Source organism: Ahaetulla prasina, chromosome 4 (genome assembly GCF_028640845.1).
Source record: "Ahaetulla prasina isolate Xishuangbanna chromosome 4, ASM2864084v1, whole genome shotgun sequence".
Lineage (NCBI taxonomy): Eukaryota > Metazoa > Chordata > Lepidosauria > Squamata > Colubridae > Ahaetulla > Ahaetulla prasina.
This window is the reverse complement of record NC_080542.1, coordinates 20,691,018-20,709,344: the sequence shown is the minus strand read 5'-3', so window position 1 is coordinate 20,709,344 and position 18,327 is coordinate 20,691,018. Positions and strand designations below refer to the sequence as shown.

At 44.4% G+C, this 18,327-nt stretch overlaps 1 protein-coding gene across 2 annotated transcripts in view; it reads right to left on the bottom strand.

The window, feature by feature from the left end:
- Nucleotides 1-5,531: 5,531 nt before the first annotated feature.
- The window catches only part of BICDL2 (BICD family like cargo adaptor 2), a 36,790-nt gene continuing 23,994 nt past the window's right edge, over nucleotides 5,532-18,327 (bottom strand). Inside the window, exons 8-10 of one of the 2 annotated variants that reach the window (XM_058182923.1) lie at nucleotides 16,221-16,341; nucleotides 12,695-12,878; nucleotides 5,532-7,683 (exon numbers count right to left, since the gene is read on the bottom strand). In XM_058182923.1, coding sequence (XP_058038906.1) covers nucleotides 12,705-12,878; nucleotides 16,221-16,341 — 295 coding nt within the window. In that variant the 3' untranslated portion in view covers nucleotides 5,532-7,683; nucleotides 12,695-12,704. The remainder of the gene's footprint in view (nucleotides 7,684-12,694; nucleotides 12,879-16,220; nucleotides 16,342-18,327) is intronic. The other variant, XM_058182924.1, reaches the window with a different exon arrangement.

Below are 18,327 nucleotides of genomic sequence, written 5' to 3'. Positions count from 1 at the left end.
CGAACCAGGCGGAGGGAGAGCGAGGGGGCGGAGCCTGCCTCGTAATGGGCGGTGCCTTGTGTTATAATGGGCGGCGCTTAGCGACGGCAGCCGAGGGCCGGGCGGGGCCACAAGGGGGGGGCAGAATAAAGAGGGGCGGGGCTTGGACGAGCCAGGTACCAACTCCCTTGCGGGGAGGGAGGGAAGAGAGAAATGGGGGGGGGAGTGTGTGGGTGGGTGCCTCCGCGCGCCGGGGTTAAAGATACAGATCTTTTCTTTTTTAATTGATACAATATTTATTTATTCAGGCGTGCATAGTCCAGCCGGACCTCTCCCTCTTCCAGCATTAAAATGCCTGCATGCGGTAGTGGGCCCCAACCGCAGACGAAGCGGGGGGGGGGGCTACAATGACTATCTTCCCAGGCCTGCAGGTCACGGGGATCTGGAGGCTGCCTGCTTAAGGGTGGCAGCAGCCTGGGAAAAAGGGCCGCCACAAGGTTGAGTCCCAGGGGGTAAAACCAGGATTTATTTCCTCCCTTCCCACCCCCAACGATCACTCCGCCCAGCGAGGATGCGGAGAAGGCAGCTTCGAGGAGATCGGTGGGTTTCCGAGCAGGGTCGATAGAGGGAAGAAAGCTTGATGAAAAATAAGTATCAGGAGAAATGGGGCAAATTAAAAAGTCGTTTGGAGTAGAGGGAGGAGATGCGACCCAGAGGAAAGTGGTGGCACTCGTTAATAAGAGGGGGGGGATTACATTAAAAGGTGTGTCTCTTGTTTGGCTGCATCTAAACACGAGGCTCCGGAGTCGAACGAGGTTTCGCCTTTTCACAGCTGAGCTGGGCGCAGCAACTTCCTTTGTAGCAGTTCAGCCCGGAAACTGGGTCGCTTTTCCAAATGGGGGTGGGGTGGCTGGATTTGGAGCAACCCCCTGGCAGAAAAGAGCCCCTGGCCGAGACAGCACTTTGACTGTTCTCCAAACAGTTAGGTGGAATTGGATCTGAATGGATGGATGACCACAAGGAAATCCCAGGACTAGACTGCAAAGAGGGAGGAAAAAAAACTTGGCACAAGTCAGCGGCAAATGGTTTCTCTCTCTTTTACTGCTGAGAAAGTAGGGTGGGTGTGTCCCCAAAGTACCAGAAATAAACTAGATTCCTTTAACTTTTGGCAGAAGAAGCCACTGGCAGGATTCCTATCTCAGGGTCATCGTCCCCCTCCTATCTAGGGACTGAGGCATCCTGCCACCTGTCCAAATAATCTACATCAGTGTTTTTGAATCTCAGCAACTTTTAAAACGTGTGGATTTCAATTCCCAGGATTCTCCAGCCAGCATTTGTTGTTGTTAGTTGCGAAGTCGTTTCCGACCCATTGCAACCCCATAGACAACTTTCCTCCAGGCCTTCCTGTCCTCTACCATCCCCCCCCCAGACCATTTAGGCTCACACCAAGTGCTTCAGTGACTCTTTCTTCTTTTGCCCTCAATCTTTCCCAGCATTAGGCTCTTCTCCAGTGAGTCCTTCCTTCTCAGTAGGTGCCAAAGTATTTGAGTTTCATCTTCAGGATCTGGCCTTCTAGAGAGCAGTCAGGGTTGATCTCCTCTAGGGCTGACCGGTTTGATCACCTTGAGGTCCAAGGGATTTGAAGGAGTCTTCTCTAGCACCAGAGTTCAAAAGCCTCAATTCTTTGGCACTCAGCCTTTCTTATGGTCCAACCTTCACAGCCATACATTGCAACTGGGAAAACCATTGCCTTGACAATACACACTTTTGTTGGCAGGGTGATGTCTCTGCTTTTTAGTATGCTGTGTAACTTTGCCATAGCTTTCCTCCCCAGGAACAAGCGTCTTTTAATTTCTTGGCTGTAGTCCCCATCTGGGGTGATCTTGGATTTCAGGAAAATAAAATCTGTCATTACCTCCATTTCTGCCCCATCTGTTTGCAAGGAATTGAGGGGGCCGGGAGCCATGGTCTTAGTTTTCTTAATGTTGAGTTTCCAGCACAGTTCAGCATAACTGTCTGGGGAATTCTGGGAGTTGAAGTCCGCACATCTTAAAGCTGTTGCTATTGAGAAGCGCTGAACTAAATGCAGCTTCCTGGTTTGAGAGAGGAGTGATGGGGTGGGGTACGGATCGTCCATGCCTGTGGCTGTTTGCTTTGACCATCTGCCTGACCCATCCGTTCTGCATTCCTCTCCAGAGGGTTGGGATGCCAGTTGCAGCCACCCCCTCCATTTTGCAAGAGACGCACATTGTTCTCTGCTTAGGCCCACCATGAGAAAAGGAAAATGCCACCCAGAGGGATGCAGCTGGCGCAGAAAGGCGAGGGTGCCCACAGCCCAGTGATTGTGGCACAGGCTGGCATTTCCTCAGTTAGAATCACAACTTTTACTACTGCAAAAGCAAAGGGCAATGTTGGTGAGCTTTTATTCAAGTCCCATTAAAAATAAAATAAAAATTTAAAAATTGGTTGAATCAGCTTGGTTTAAATCCTTACCAATGGGAGACAGTATAACATTTTACTCCTTAGAGATACTTGGCAAACTCTTGTTTTCTCTTTTGATCCATATTGATCCATTATTTTGTTCCCAATCTACATTTTAAACTTCAAAATTCTGGGCAAAAAGGAGTTTTCCTGCTAACCAACAAGAACAAAGACACAGAACTACCACATTCTAAATACAAGTAGTTCTCCACTTACGATCACAACTGAGCCCAAAATTTTCAATGCTAAGCAAGACAGTTGTTCAGTGAGTTTTCTCCCATTTTATGACTTTTCTTGCCACAGTTGTTAAATGAATCACTGCAGTTGTTAGTAGCATGGTCGGAAAGTGAATCTGGCTTCGTCATTGACTTTGCTTGTCAGAAGGTCGCAAAAGGGATCATATGAATCCGGATCGCGGTAACCGTCATAAATACATGACCCTCAGGATCATATGACCCTCAGGATGCTGCAACGGTCATAAGTCACATTTTTCTGAGCTGTAGTAACTTCAGTCAATAAATGAATGGCTGAAATTCGAGGACTACCTGTAATTGGCTACTTAATAGCCCATCAGCTGCATCCAAACATTCTCACCCAACCAATGGGAAGCTACATTTTGATAGCCCATCATCCCCACCCTATTATTATTTGGCAAGAGATTCTCTCAAATTTTCTGAAAGAGCCAGCAGGGGATCAGAGCGATTTAAAGGTGCAGGGTCATATTTCAAATATGCTTGTGCAAGTGAAATGGGAAGACCACTTAAACTCATCCCAGGCTATGCTTTTCAGATATACGTGGTCAGTTATGTTCAAACGTATAGGGTTGTAGAAAGTTAGCACCCTCCCATCTCCTAGAAGAATGAAATATTTTAGGAAATATTAAAAAGACAGAATATTATACCTCCCTGGATGAGAAAAGGAGAAACATGCTCTTGGAAAGCAGCCCCCACCTTTGCTAAAAGCCCCAGAAAGACTGGTGGCAACCTATCTACAAGACAAAAGGCTGAGCCAGCTTATCTACAACACAAAAGACCTTCACCCTCAGGACATAATAGGATTAGCCCTCTACCCATCTCACCACATGACACCTGGGAAGATTACATTACCCAGCAAGATTCAACCAAGCCTGGGGCTCAAGAAAACCTAAAAAGTTACCCCTACATGGCCACATAGGAGCCTGACAACCAATCGGAATACATTTCTTTCACAGGAACAGGAAGCAAGTTCAAAGCCCAAGAGCAGGTATAAATATATCTCATTCTCCGCTCCATGTGGTCAGCTACCCAGGATCTCAAACCATGTGGTCCTGTCCACCATTAAACCATCCTTCCAAGCAGCGTCCATATTTCCAGTGTCTTTCTCTCCACTTGAAACTGAACCCAGATGGGACATTTCTTCAAACAGGGTGCGCGGAACTACGGCTCCTTTATGACTTGTTAATTTTAGCTTCCTGGGAGTTGAACTCCACAAGTCATAAAGGCGCCATAGTTCTCCACCTCTGGTATAGATTTAGAATAGAAGGATTCAAAATCATTTCACTAGCCTGTTTATTTATTATTTATTTTTTTAAACAAATATATATAACTGCCCAATTCACCCAGAGTGACTCTGGGCAGCTGTTACATAGGTTACTGTAATGAACTGATTTCAGGTTAAATCCCACAGTTCTTCAGATAGAAAACAGGAGATCCTGAGTTCAGCTCCGAGCCTTAACCAGTTACTCTCTCTCAGCCCAATCCACCTCACAGGGTGGTGGTTGTGGGGAAAATAGAAAGAAAAGGAGTTGCATTTGCTTGCCGTCTTGTGATAGAAATTTTCCTTGTTTTATAAACACAACTGCACCCAAATTTTTTCTGACTAAGCAAGACAAATGTAAAGTAAGTTGTGCCCCATTTTATGACCTTTTGCTATGGTTGTTAAGCAAATCACTGAAGTAATTAAGTAATCATAAGGTTGTTAAGCGAAACTGGCTTCCCCCATTGATCTGTAAATGATGATTCCAGGACCCTGGGATGCTGCAACCATCATAAATACATGCTGGTTGCCAAGCGCACACATTTCAGTCATGATTGTGGGAATACTGGGTCAGTCATAAATGTGAGGAACGGTTGTATGTCACTTTTTTCAACCATTGTAACTTCAAATGGTCACTAAATGAATGGTTCTAAGCTGAGGACTACCAACATGGCTTTGTATATCCTTCTGGAGGCAGCTGGACTAGATATAGTGTAGATCCAAACCAGGAGTGAAGTCCAGCAGGTTCTGACAGGTTCTGGAGAACCAGTAGCGGAAATTTTGAGCAGTTCAAAGAACCAGTAGCAGAAATTTTGAGTAGTTCAGAACAGTGGTGGGTTTCAAATTTTTTTACTACTGGTTCTGTGGGTGTGGCTTGGTGGGTGTGGCATGGCTTGGTGAGTGTGGCTTGGTGGGCGTGGCAGGGGAAGGATACTGCAAAATCTCCATTCCCTCCCCAATCCAGTGGAAGGTTATTGCAAAATCCCCATTTCCTCCCAATCAGCTGGGACTTGGGAGGCAGAGAATAGATGGGGGCGGGGTCAGTTGGAATTTTTACTACCGGTTCTCTGAACTACTCAAAATTTCCACTACCGGTTCTCCAGAACTGGTCAGAATCTGCTGAAACCCACCTCTGGTTCAGAGAACTGGCAAATACCACCTCTAGCAGGCCCCAGAGTGGGGTAGGAATGGAGATTTTGCAATATCTTTCCCTCAGGAGTGGGGAGAGAATAGGAATTTTGCAGTATCCTTCCCCTGGAGTGGGATGGGAATGGACATTTTGCAGGATCCTTCCCCTGCCATGCCCACCAAGCCACGGTCACCAAGCCATACCCACAGAACTGGTAGTAAAAAAATTTGGATTTCACCACTGATCAAACTCTTAATGCATCATGAGCAGAGTTACAAAGTCTGGTCATAAATTCTGCTCAGATTCCTGAGTATTATTAAATTAATTCCTGTCTTGATCTGTTTAAGAATCCGGTTTCCCAGAATCACCTGCTCAATATTGTGAAGCCCAAATTCCACCTGAAAATGTGGTTTCCAACAGAAGCGTCAGAGAAGCAGGAAGGGAAATTTCCATACTTTAATAATCTTTATTAAATCTGTATTAACAAATTTACAACAAAAATACTCTATAGCAATATAGAACTTCTTCACAGATAAATAAATCTCTGTCTGGATATGTGCAAAATAATATCTTTGTGTTGTTTCTTGTTTGCATGCAGCAGGAAGAGAAAGGGGAGGAGGAAGAGGAAAGAGCATTACTGCCCCTTGCTGGTGTTCCTGCAACATGACTGAAGCTCATTTGCAGAAATATACAGTATGCAGATTTTTTAGAAGCCACAAATGTACCGTTTTCCCCAAAATAAGACATCCCCTGATAATAAGCCCAATCGGACTTTTGAATGTATGGCAATAAGGCCAAGCGCTTATTTCAGGGTTCAAAAAAATATAAGACAGGGTCTTATTTTTGGGGAAACACATATATAGTTTATAAAAAAGCAAGTTATAGACAAAACCTCAATCAGCCTTCCCCGATTTGATGTTCTCCGGGTAAGTAGGGGCTACAGCAGTGTTTCTCAACTTTAAGATTGTGGAACTACAACTCCCAGAATTCATCAGCCAGCATGACTGGCTAAGGAATTCTGGGAGTTGAAGTCCACACATCTTAAAAGCTGTCGAAGCTGAGAAATACTGGGCCACAGCATCCAGAATTCCCAGGAATACGGCAATCTTGGCTAGGAATTCTAGGATTTACAGTTCCAACCCAGACAGAGGGAGGTTGCCAGAGGTTGATCTTATTGAAGAGGACATCCTAATGCATGGGTCTCCAAACTGGGCAATTTTAAGACTTGTGGATTTCAATTCTTAGAATTCCTCAGCCAGCCATGTTTCTGGGGAATTCTGTGAGCTGAAGTCCATAAGTCTTAAAGTTGTCAAGTTTGAAGACCTCTGCTCTAATTCATTGAAGAGTATAATACTGGTGCATTTTGAAGGAGGCTCATATGCCCATGCTGCTGTGCGCTATTTCAGGTGGAATTGACAAAGTTGGAATGTACCTTAGAGGTCTTCTAGTCCAACCCCCTGCTCAGGCAGGAAACCCTAGACCGTTTCAGACAAATGGCTGTCCAATATCTTCTTAAAAAGTGTTGTTGCATTCACAACTTCTTGTCCTCTGGCTACCTAGATTTTAAGAACCTGGCCCAGATTCTCTTTTATTTTCCATTATCTCTCCCATTAAAATATCAAAACCTTGGATACATTCTTTGGTATTCACTCTTTAAGGCAAGAAGAGAACCTTGAGGTTTAACAAATTCTTCCCAGAAAATAGATGTGTCTACATAGCTACTAGCAGCTGAGTTCAACCCAAGGGAAAATTACCTTTTATTTTTTTTACCTGAAAAGTTAAATAGGGTCTGCTGCAATGAACAGTTTGCTAGAGGGTATCCGTGGGATGTGGGTCAAAAATTCAAGATGGCAGTTGCAGGAGTGAAGCTGCCATCTTGATTTTTTTTCATTTCCCCCTCCAGGGATGTTCCTGTTTTTCCAGCAGGTGTCTCCCGCTTGAAAGAAGTGAACATTAAAAGTCTTTCTCGACTTAGGACCACAACTGAGCCCAAAATTTCCACTCCTTAGCAAATCAGTTGTTCAGTGACTTGTGCCCCATTTTACAACGTATCTTGCCAGTTATTAAATGAATCATTGCAGTAGTTGTTAAGTTAGTAACATGGTTGTTAAGTGAATCTGGCCTTCCCATTGACTTTGCTTATCAGAAGGTCACAAAAGGTGATCACATGACCCTGAGACACAGCAACCTTCATAAATATGATCTCATGACCAAGCGGAAGCTGCAATGGTCATAATGTGAACAATGGTCATAAGCCACTTTTTTCAGTGCTATTCCAACTTTGAAATGTCACTAAATGAATGGTTATAAATCGAGGACTACCTGTAATCTTATTTCTTCTTGCAAGGGAGGGATGTGAGATTAAGGTGCCCCTTCCTACCAATCTTGATTCTGTGAAAAAGTGAAGGATCAGAAGCCATGTTTCTAGTTCCATTCCATCAAAAGCCAGGCGCTGGGACCTGTAGCTGTCTTGAACTGCCACTCTGGAATTATCCACTTAACTGAGTCATGTCTCCAATTCACCAGAAGAGGGTGATCTTAGAACTTGGAGCAGAGATTGGCCCACTGATGTTGGAAACCTAGATGTGTTTAAAAGAGAAACCCAATGTTAGTGTTTTACAATCCAATATAACTACTAAAAGAGAATTGCATTTAATTGCATGACTTTAGTCAGCTCATTCAATTGGCCGACTGATGCCATCCACTTGATTTGACGGTGATACAGACTGGAACACTCTACCTAGCTCTTGTTGGATGGTCTTCAATAGTATTTGAATTGCGGCAGCTGGGAATTATTGCTCTGAATATTGGAAAAAGCATCTGGTTGCATGGTGTTGTTACAGGCTCAATTGGGAGGTCCAACCTTGGCAACTTTAAGACCTGTGAGCTTCAACTCCCAGAATTCCTCAGTCAGCCATAAGTCGTAAAGTTGCCAAGGTTGGACATTCCTGGACTAGATGATTCCAAGACACGAAACCTCCAACTGCTCCAAGTTAAATATTATGGGCATTACGGAAACCTGGTTGGGCACCGAAGGGGGGGTTCCCCTAGTAGAGATGTGCCCACCAGGTTTCCGAGCATTCCATCAGCCGAGGGCCCAAGGTAGGGGTGGCGGTTATTATTAAGGAGAGTCTGGAACCGAGGGAGACCACTGTGCCTCAGATAGTTGAGTGTGAATCCCTCTATGTGAAGTGGGGTCATAGGACAGGTGGGCTTGTTGATCACGTACCTGGCTCCTTGCTGCGTGACAACAGCCCTGCCTGAGCTGTTGGAGTTGCTGTCTGGGTTGGCAGTTGAAACCCCTAGACTGTTGGCCATGGGGGATTTCAATCTGCCATCAACTGGCGCGGCATCCTCGACGGCTCGGGAGTTCATGGCTTCCATGACGGCCATGGACCTGACTCAATTAGTTGACGGCCCTACCCACATCGGGGGAGGCACCCTAGATTTGATTTTTATCTCTGGTCAGTGGTTGAATGATCTGATTTTAAATGATTTAGTTGTCGAACCCTTGTCATGGTCAGATCATTTTCTCCTTCGTCTGGACTTTCAGACCGTACCCACCACCGCAGGGAGACGGAACCAATGCGTTGGTTCCGTCCCAGGCACCTGATGGACCCAGAGAGGTTTCTGATGGAGCTTGGGCCGTTTCCTGATAATCTAGCTCGCGGCACAACTGAAGAACTAGTCGCGGCCTGGGAACAGGCCGCAGCTGGAGCTTTGGACCGTGTTGTGCCTTTGCGGCCTCTGACCCGGCGTCGGTCTCAACCAGCTCCTTGGTTCTCCGAGGAGCTGAGGGAGATGAAACGCCGGAGAAGACGCCTAGAGAGTGCCTGGAGATCCAGTCGTTCTGAAGTTGACCGGACACTAGTTAGGTCCTATAGTAGGAACTACCTAGTGGCATTGAGGGATGCGAAACGTTCCTACGTTTCCTCCCTCATTGCGTCAGCAGATAACCGCCCGGCCGCCCTGTTTCGGGTGACCCGCTCTCTCCTTCAACAGGAGGGACGGGAGGACCCATTACAAGGATGTGCCGAGGAGTTTAACGGTTATCTATACGATAAAATTGTTCAGCTTCGGGACGGATTGGATCAAAATTGGGTAGATCCAGGTGAGAGTTTCGAGACTCGTCTTGTTAAGACTGTTTGGGATAGTTTTGACCCTGTGACTCCCAAGGACATGGACAGGCTGCTGGGAAGGTTGAATGCCACCACATGTTTACTGGACCCATGCCCTCCTGGTTGGTGCTGGCCACGCAGGAGGTGACACGAGGCTGGCTCTGGGGGATTACAAATGCTTCTTTGCGGGAGGGGGTCTTTCCCGCTGCCTTGAAAGAGGCGGTGGTGAGACCTCTCCCCAAGAAGCCTTCCCTGGACCCAGCTGTTTTAGGAAATTACCGTCCAGTCTCCAATCTTCGCTTTACGGCGAAGGTTGTAGAGAGTGCGGTGGCATGTCAGCTACCCCAGTACCTGGATGAAACTGTCTATCTAGACCCGTTCCAGTCCGGCTTTCGGTCCGGATACAGTACGGAGACAGCTTTGGTCGCATTGGTGGATGATCTCTGGAGGGCCAGGGATAGGGGTTACTCCTCTGCCCTGGTCCTATTAGACCTCTCAGCGGCTTTCGACAACATCGACCATGGTATCCTGCTGCGCCGGTTGGAGGGTTTGGGAGTGGGAGGCACCGTTTATCGGTGGTTCTGCTCCTACCTCTCTGACCGGACGCAGACGGTGTTGACAGGGGGGCAGAGATCGACCCCGAGGTGCCTCATGTGTGGGGTGCCGCAGGGATCGATTCTCTTGCCTCTCCTGTTCAACATCTATATGAAGCCGCTGGGTGAGATCATCAGTGGTTTTGGGGTGAGGTACCAACTAATAATAATAATAATAATAATAATAATAATAATAATAATAATAATAATAATAATAATAATAATAATAATAATAATTTAATTTTTATACCACCCTTCTCCCGAAGGACTCAGGGCGGTGAACAGGCAGATAAAATAATACAATATATTACAATAAAAACACTATTTAAAAAACTTATTCAATAAAGCCTAAATTTAAAATACAATACAAAATATAAAATAAACCCCAATAAAATCCATGTTTAAAAACCCTATAACACTGATGACACGCAGCTGTACTTTTCCACCCCAGGCCACCCCAACAAAGCTATCGAAGTACTGTCCCGGTGTTTGGAAGCCGTACGGGTCTGGATGGGGAGGAACAGGCTCAAGCTTAATCCCTCCAAGATGGAGTGGCTGTGGATGCCGGCACCCCGGTACAGTCAGCTGCAGTTGCGGCTGTCTGTTGGGGGTGAGTCATTGGCCCTGATGGAAAGGGTGCGCAACTTGGGCGTGCTCCTGGATGGGCGGTTGTCCTTTGAAGATCATTTGACGACCGTCTCCAGGAGAGCTTTTTATCAGGTTCACCTGATCCACCAGTTGCTTCCCTTCCTGGACCGGGATGCCCTATGCACAATCACTCATGCTCTCGTTACCTCTCGCTTGGACTATTGCAATGCTCTCTACATGGGGCTCCCCTTGAAGAGCACCCGGAGACTCCAGTTAGTCCAGAATGCAGCTGCGCGGGTTATTGAGGGAGCATCTCGGAGCTCCCATATAACACCCATCCTGCGCAGACTGCACTGGCTGCCTGTTGTCTTCTGGGTGCGCTTCAAGGTATTGGTGACTACCTTTAAAGCGCTCCATGGCTTAGGACCGGGATATCTACGGGACCGTCTACTGCCATCTTCTATCTCCCAGCGACCGGTGCGCTCTCACAGAGAGGGACTCCTTAGGGTGCCGTCAGCCAAGCAATGTCGACTGGCGGCCCCCAGGGGGAGGGCCTTCTCTGTGGGGGCTCCTATCCTGTGGAACGAACTTCCCCCTGGACTTCGACAATTACCTGACCTCAGGACCTTTCGCCGCGAACTTAAAACTTATTTATTCCGCCTTGCTGGACTGGCTTGAATTTTTAAAATTTTAAATTGATTTTATGGGTTTTAAATTTTTGTAAATTTTATAGGGTGATATTGTATTTTAAATGCGGCCAATTGAATATGTTTTTTAAGGGTTGTTCTTAGTATTGTATGTGTTGGGGTGTTTTTTTTGGTTTTTCTTTGTATTTTATTCTGGCTGTGCACCGCCCTGAGTCCTTCGGGAGAAGGGCGGTATACAAATTTAAATATTATTATTATTATTATTAAATGTGACTAAAATACATGAATCACCAAAAGATACCACCCCAGGGGTGAAATGCCCCGGTTCAGACCGGATCACCTGATCTGGTAGCGATGGCAGTAGGTGGTTCGGAGAATCCATAGCAAAAATCCCACCCCCAAGCCCAGCTGAGCCGCGCAATTGGCGGAGGTTTTTTTTTTTTTACTTTTAAAAGCATTTTTCTTTGGCTGAAAAAATGCTTTTAAAAGTTAAAAAAAAAGCCTCTGATGATCACGAAGCTCAGCTGGGATCGTCAGAGGCTTTTAAAAGCATTTTTTCTATAACCTCTTGGGCCGAATAGGTTGTAGAAAAAAATGCTTTTAAAAGGCTCTGACCAACTTACTGTCAGAGGCTTTTTTTTCTTTTAAAGGCAAAAAAAATGCTTTGGAAAGAAAACAAAAGCCTCTGACAATCAGGCAACTCAGCTGGGATCGTCAGAGCCTTTTAAAAGCATTTTTTTACAACTCCTTTGGCCGAAGAGGTTGTAGAAAAAATGCTTTTAAAAGTAAAAAAAAAAAGCTGGAGTACAGTGCTCATCACAGTGTTTTTGGGCTAAGACAATTTCTGTGGTCATGTGGCCAGCATAGCTATATACCAGTGTTGGCAAACCTTTTCAGCACTGTGCCAAAATGGGAGTGCACATGTGCACATGCCAGAAACCAGAAGAGCAGCTACTTGGTGTGCTTGCGCATGCCGGGAAGATGATCTTCCGGTTTTCGGTACATGCATATGCGCCGGCCAGCTGGTCTTCGTGCACGCATGCCCGCCAGAAACCAGAAGACCAGGTGGCCGGTGCACGCATGCACACTGCTGTCCCAGTTTCTGATGCTCCCGTACCCGTCAAGACCAGCTGACTGGCATGCTGGAACCTGGAAGAGCAATGGGTGATGGCTCTGCATGCCACTTCCTGCATGAGTGCCATAGGTCCACCATCACGGCTATATACCAAAGGTGCATGGAATACTGTTACCTTCACACCAAAATGATACCTATTTATCTACCAGCATTTTCATGCTTTCGAGCTGGTAGGTGGGCAGGAGCTGAGGCAGGTAATGGGAGCTCACCCGTTGCACAGAACTCGGGTCTCAAACTCATAAAGATGTTGGAAAAAATGGGGTTGTGCTGTCAGCTAGAGAGCTGTCAGCACAACCCCATTTTTTCCAACATCTTTATGAGTGGGACACAGAATAAGAGAACAAGTTCTTAGCCTAGGTGGGTTCGAAGTTCCATAAAAGGCATTCAGCCTCTGTCCCTACAAAATGTCCCTCACAGCAGCCTCTATATCGCATCTCTTATCATCCAGTCTGGCCTTCACATTCCCTTCGCCCATTTTCCTGCCTTCAGCCATGTTAGAAGTTCCACACCTTCAACAATTCAGCTTTTCCGGAAGAATGAGAAGAAGCCTGTGCCACTGGGCATGCTGGCACCAGCCCGAAATAATTCAGGACCCTTGCCTTGTGTTGGTGGCTTTGGTGGTGGGGTGAGGCAGTGTCGTTCTTCCCGCTGTTTCTGGAGAAGTTGCTGGTGAATTATATACTGAATATCATCCTGTAAGCCCCAAAGAAAAAAGAGAATATTCTGATCAACGTGAAACAGAATCCAGAAATCCCCTCTTGAGCGTCTCTGGAGCAATATCATACTGAATCATACTGTCCCAATCCATCTTCATTTAAAACGATTCATCTGCTTACAATACAGATAGTCCTCAACTTACGACCATATTTAGGACCAAAATTTCCATTGCTAAGCAAGTGCGTTGTTAAATGAGTTTTGCTGGATTTTATGACCTTTTTTGGCCACAGTTCAGTGACTCTGTGTAGTTTTTTAAATGAATCATACACTTGTGAAGCAAATCCAGATTCCACCATTGATTTTGCTTGTCAAAAAGCATCTGGGAAATGATTGTAGGTGGCAGTCACATGACACTCGGATAGTGCAACCATCATCCCAGAGGTGAAATGCCTCCGGTTCAGTCCGGTTCGCCCGAACCGGTAGTAAAAAATGAAGAAAAAAAAAAAGAAGTTCCAACGACCACAGCTGAGCTGCACGATAGTCAGAGTCTTTTTTTTTTAACTTTTAAAAGCATTTTTTACAATCTATAGGTGGTAAAAAAATGCTTTTAAAAGTTAAAAAAAAAGATCTTACGCCACAGCCCTGCCCGCACTGTTCTACTTACCCCTTGCCTCCTTTTGGTGTGCACTGTGCGCATGCACGCACCTCGCATTTGGTGCATGGTGCGCACTGCACATGTCCGTGCGCAGCACACATTTGGCGTGCAGCGCACATGCGCAACTAGCGAATTAGTAGTAAACCGGTTCAGATTTTACCACTACATCATACATATCCTTAGCAGTAGCACTTAGACTTATATATACTGCTTCATAGTGCTTTATAACCATCTCTAAGGGTTTACAGAGTCAGCATATTTCCCCCAACAATCTGGGTCGTCATTTTACCGATTTTGGAAGGATGGAAGGAAGGCTGAATCAACCTTGAGCCAGTCAGGATCAAACTCCTGGCAGTGGGTAGAGTTAGCAATAGCAACAGCACTTGGACTTATATACCACTTCACTGTGCTTTATAGCGCTCTCTAAGCAGTTTACAGAGTCAATGTATTGCCCCCAACAGTCTGGATCCTCATTTTACTGACCTCGGAAGGATGGGAGGCTGAGTCAACCTTGAGCCAGTCAGAATCGAACTGCTGGCAGTCGGCAGAGTTAGCCTGCAATACTGCATTCTAACCACTGTGCTCCTACGGCTCTTTCCCCACATAAATACATGCTGGTTGCAGAGTGCCCAAATGTGGATCACGTGACAGTGGGGATACGGTGATAGTTGTCCTGTAAGTCAGGGGTCTCCAACCTTGGCAACTTTAAGACTTGTGGACTTCAATTCCCAGAATTCCTCAGCCAGCTTCGCTGGCTGAGGTATTCTGGGAGTTGAAGTCCACAAGTCTTAAAGTTGCCAAGGTTGGAGACCCCTGATGTTAGTGACAGTGCTGACACCGCTGACAGTGAGGACTGCTTCTAAGTCACTTTTTTCAGTGCTTTTGTAACTTGGAACAATCATTCAACAAACGGTTGTAAGTCAAGGACTACCTGTTATTTTGAATGAAAGGCAGAATTTTGCTCTCAGAGACTCCCTCTTGTAAAGTATTTTTGCCCCAAAATGCTCCAAGCAAAGACAAAAAAGATGACTGTGATTTTATTTTGGCTTCGTGGAAACGGAAGGTCATAATTTGTTCCCAATAATAATAGAGTTGCATCATTTTGAAAGTGAAGTTTCCTTTTCTCATACGGTTGGGCACGCAATTGCAACCCAGAGCTCAATTAGTAATGTTTACTGAGTGTGTACTCTGCTGGCTGCAGCTCCAGACCATTCAGATGCCTCCGCTGATTTTACGTACAGGAAGTCGTCGACTTACAACAGTTCATTTAGTGACTGTTCAAAGTTACAACATCACTGAAAAAAGTGATTTATGACCATTGTTCATGTGTACAATTCATGCAGCATCCCCAGGGTCACGTGATCAAAATTCAGACGCTTGGCAACTGAATCATTTTTATGACAGTTGCAGTGTCCCGGGATCACATGACCTTCTTTTACGACCTTCTAATAAGCAAAATCAATGGAGAACCCAGACTCACTTAACAACCGTGCTACTAACTTAACAATTGCAGTCATTCACTTAACAACTGTGGCAAGAAAAGTCATAAAATGGGGCAAAACTCACTTAACAAATGTCTCACTTAGCAACAAAAATTTTGGGCTCCATTGTGTTCGTAAGTTGAGGACTCCCTGTACAGTATCATAAATCCAACATAGAAAGGAAAAAAATATTTTAGATCCTCCCTGGTTTGTTTCTGTGATTTTCTAAATTTCTAAACTCCTTTCCTTCTACATCACTTCCACTTTATTATTTTCTGTTTATTTATTCATTTTGCACTGATACCATCTTAACCCAGTGGTGGGATTCAGCCGTTTCTCTCTGGATTGCGCGAACCAGTAGCGGCAACTGTGGGAGGCTCCGCCTACCCACCCGGACGTAATGCGCAACTACTGTGCATGCGCAGAAGACCGTGCACATGCGCAGAGGTGGCATGTGCGAGCGAAGCATTTGCGAACTGGTAGAGAAGGTAAGTGAATCCCACCTCTGTCTTAACCCTTCCTATAACTCATTTGTTTTTAACCGCAGGTAGTCCTTGACTTTCAACTTTTCTGTTCAAAGTTACAATGACACTGAAAAAGTGACTTATGACCATTTTTCACCCAGCCATTGTAGCATCCCCATGGTCACATGATCAAAATGGTCACGTGATCAAAATGCGCTTGTCAGCTGATTCATATTTATGACGGTTGTAATGTCCCGGGGTCACATTCTGACAAGCAAAGTCAATGGGGAAACCACATATACTCAATAACCATGTTACTAACTTAACTGTAATGATTCACTTAACATCTGTGGCATAAAAAAGGGACAAAACTCACTTAACAAGTGTCTCACTTAGCAACATAAATGTTGGGCTCAGTTGCTGTCATAAGTCAGAAGACTACCTGTATTCTTCAGTAAATATTTCTTTTTGCATTTGCTTCCCTGCAAGCTCCCCTTTTTAAATCCCATCATTGGGCCTTTTCCTCCACAGGGGCCTGTCTGGAAAGAGATCATATTCATTCAGTAAACCTGGAACAAGCTGGGAATGAAGGAAAAGAATAAATATTCCCATAATTCAGCTATGTCAAAAATGCATCTGGAAAGGAAGAAGCTATATCTGAATTTTTAAAAAGGGGGTATATTGGGATTGTTACAATTCCTAACACATGGTTCACAGCTTGCAAATGGATTAACAGTTAGGACATGTTTCCTGATGTCTCTGATATTTGCTTACTCACTTGCCAAGCTTCCAATTCCTGGGAAAGTGCCATCTTCTGTCGAATGACACGCAACAACTGTTGGCTCAGCGAATCTCGCTCCAGGGAGATTTTTGCCAATTCCAATTCTATTTCGCTTTTCCTGGTAGGAAAAAAGTGTTGACAATCATCATAGTGATACATCTGGAACACTACCAAAACACCGTCGGCATTAACAAAATCCCCATCAATCAATTGCAAAAGACAGCTTTACTTGGAACAGTAAGCGTCATGAGTGAAGGTGGATATATGTGTCCCAGGATAATGTTGCAGGATCCAATCTGGGTCAGTCACCGGGAGCAGAGGTTTAGTCTTCCGAGCTTTTGGACTTGTGCTGGAGCCCACCTTCATGGAAAAGTTCCCTGTGTTCAAAGGCAATCCGTAATTTCTTAATCTGATATCTATTTTGAATATAGTCAATCCAGTTCTTCCATTCATTTAAATATTTTTCTTGAGTACTGTCTTTCAAGAAGGCTGAAATTTTAGACATCTCAGCCAAATTGGAAACTTTCAATATCCATTCTTCTATTGTGGGTAATTCTTTTTTCTTCCAATATTGTCCAATCAACAGTCTTGCTGCAGTTATTAAGTTCAAAATCAACTTAGTCTCAATCACTGTACAGTCCGTTGTTATTCCCAAAAGAAAAAATTGCGGTAGGAACTTTATCTTCTTCTTCAGAACATTCTGCATAATCCACCAGATTCTTATCCAGAAAGACTTAATTTTCTTACAAGTCCACCATACATGAAAATATGTAGCATCATCACAATTACATCTCCAACATTTCGCTTGCATATCTGGATACATACAAGATAATTTCTTAGGATCTAAATGCCATCTATAAAACATCTTATAAAAATTTTCCCTTAAATTCTGCGCTTGCGTAAATTTAACATTTCTAACCCAAATTTTTTCCCATGTTTCCAACATTGTTGGTTCTTGAATATTCTGTGCCCATTTTATCATACAATCCTTTATTTTGCCTTTGAATGAAGGATGTTGTTTTTTATTTTAATGGAAGAAGTCAGGTTATGTGGGAGAGAAGGATTATAATTGTGTTAGATTTTTAAAATTTAATGTATGACTGTTTGTTTAATGAACTATACCTTGTGTTTGCTCCGGGAAGTCGGGGGGGGAGGGGGTTTTGGAGGGAGGGGGGAAGGTGGGGGAGGGGGGGAAATTTAATTGTTGTTCTAAAACTTTTTCAATAAAAAGAAAAAAGAAAGAAAAAAAAAGAAAAGTTCCCTGTGAATGGGCTCTAGCATGAGTCCGAAAACTCGGAAGACAAAACCTCTGATCCTGGTGACTGACCCAGATTGGATCACATCCTTTGGAAAGGACTTGCTAGGTGGACAAAAATGCCAAATCCTGTCTAAACATCTGGGTGACTTTATAAGTAATATAGTTTTATTATATTCATATTACAATAAATAGAATAGAATAGAATAGAATAGAATAGAATAGAATAGAATAGAATAGTCCTTGATTTATAACTGTTCATTTAGTGAACATTCGAAGTTACAAAGGCACTGAAAAAATATTTCATGACCATTTTTCACACTTATAACCGTTGTAGCATCCCCATGGTTAATAGAATACCTTATGCCATCAGACTTGAAATTTTGGGCTTAGACAACTTAGAACCAAGCCGCCTTCGGTCTGACCTAAGCGTAGTACATAAAATTATCTGCACAATGTCCTATCTGTCAATGATTACTTCAGCTTCAACCACAACGATACACAAGCACACAATAGATACAAATATCTAAGATAAGGTAAACCGATCCAAACTCGATTGCAGAAAATACGACCTCAGCAACAGAGTGGTCAATGCCTGGAATGCACTATTGACTCTGTGGTTTCTTCCCCAAACCCCCAAGACTTTACTACTGTTGACCTCACCCCCTTCCTAAGAGGTCTGTAAGGAGCATGCATAATCGCACCAACATGCCTACCGTCCCTGCCCTACGGTCCGCATTTATTCGTATCCATTTCATGTATTCATAATCATGTTTATATTTTTATCTGTTGACAAATAAATAAATAAAAAATAAATAAATAAATAACATTCAGATGCTTGGCAACTGG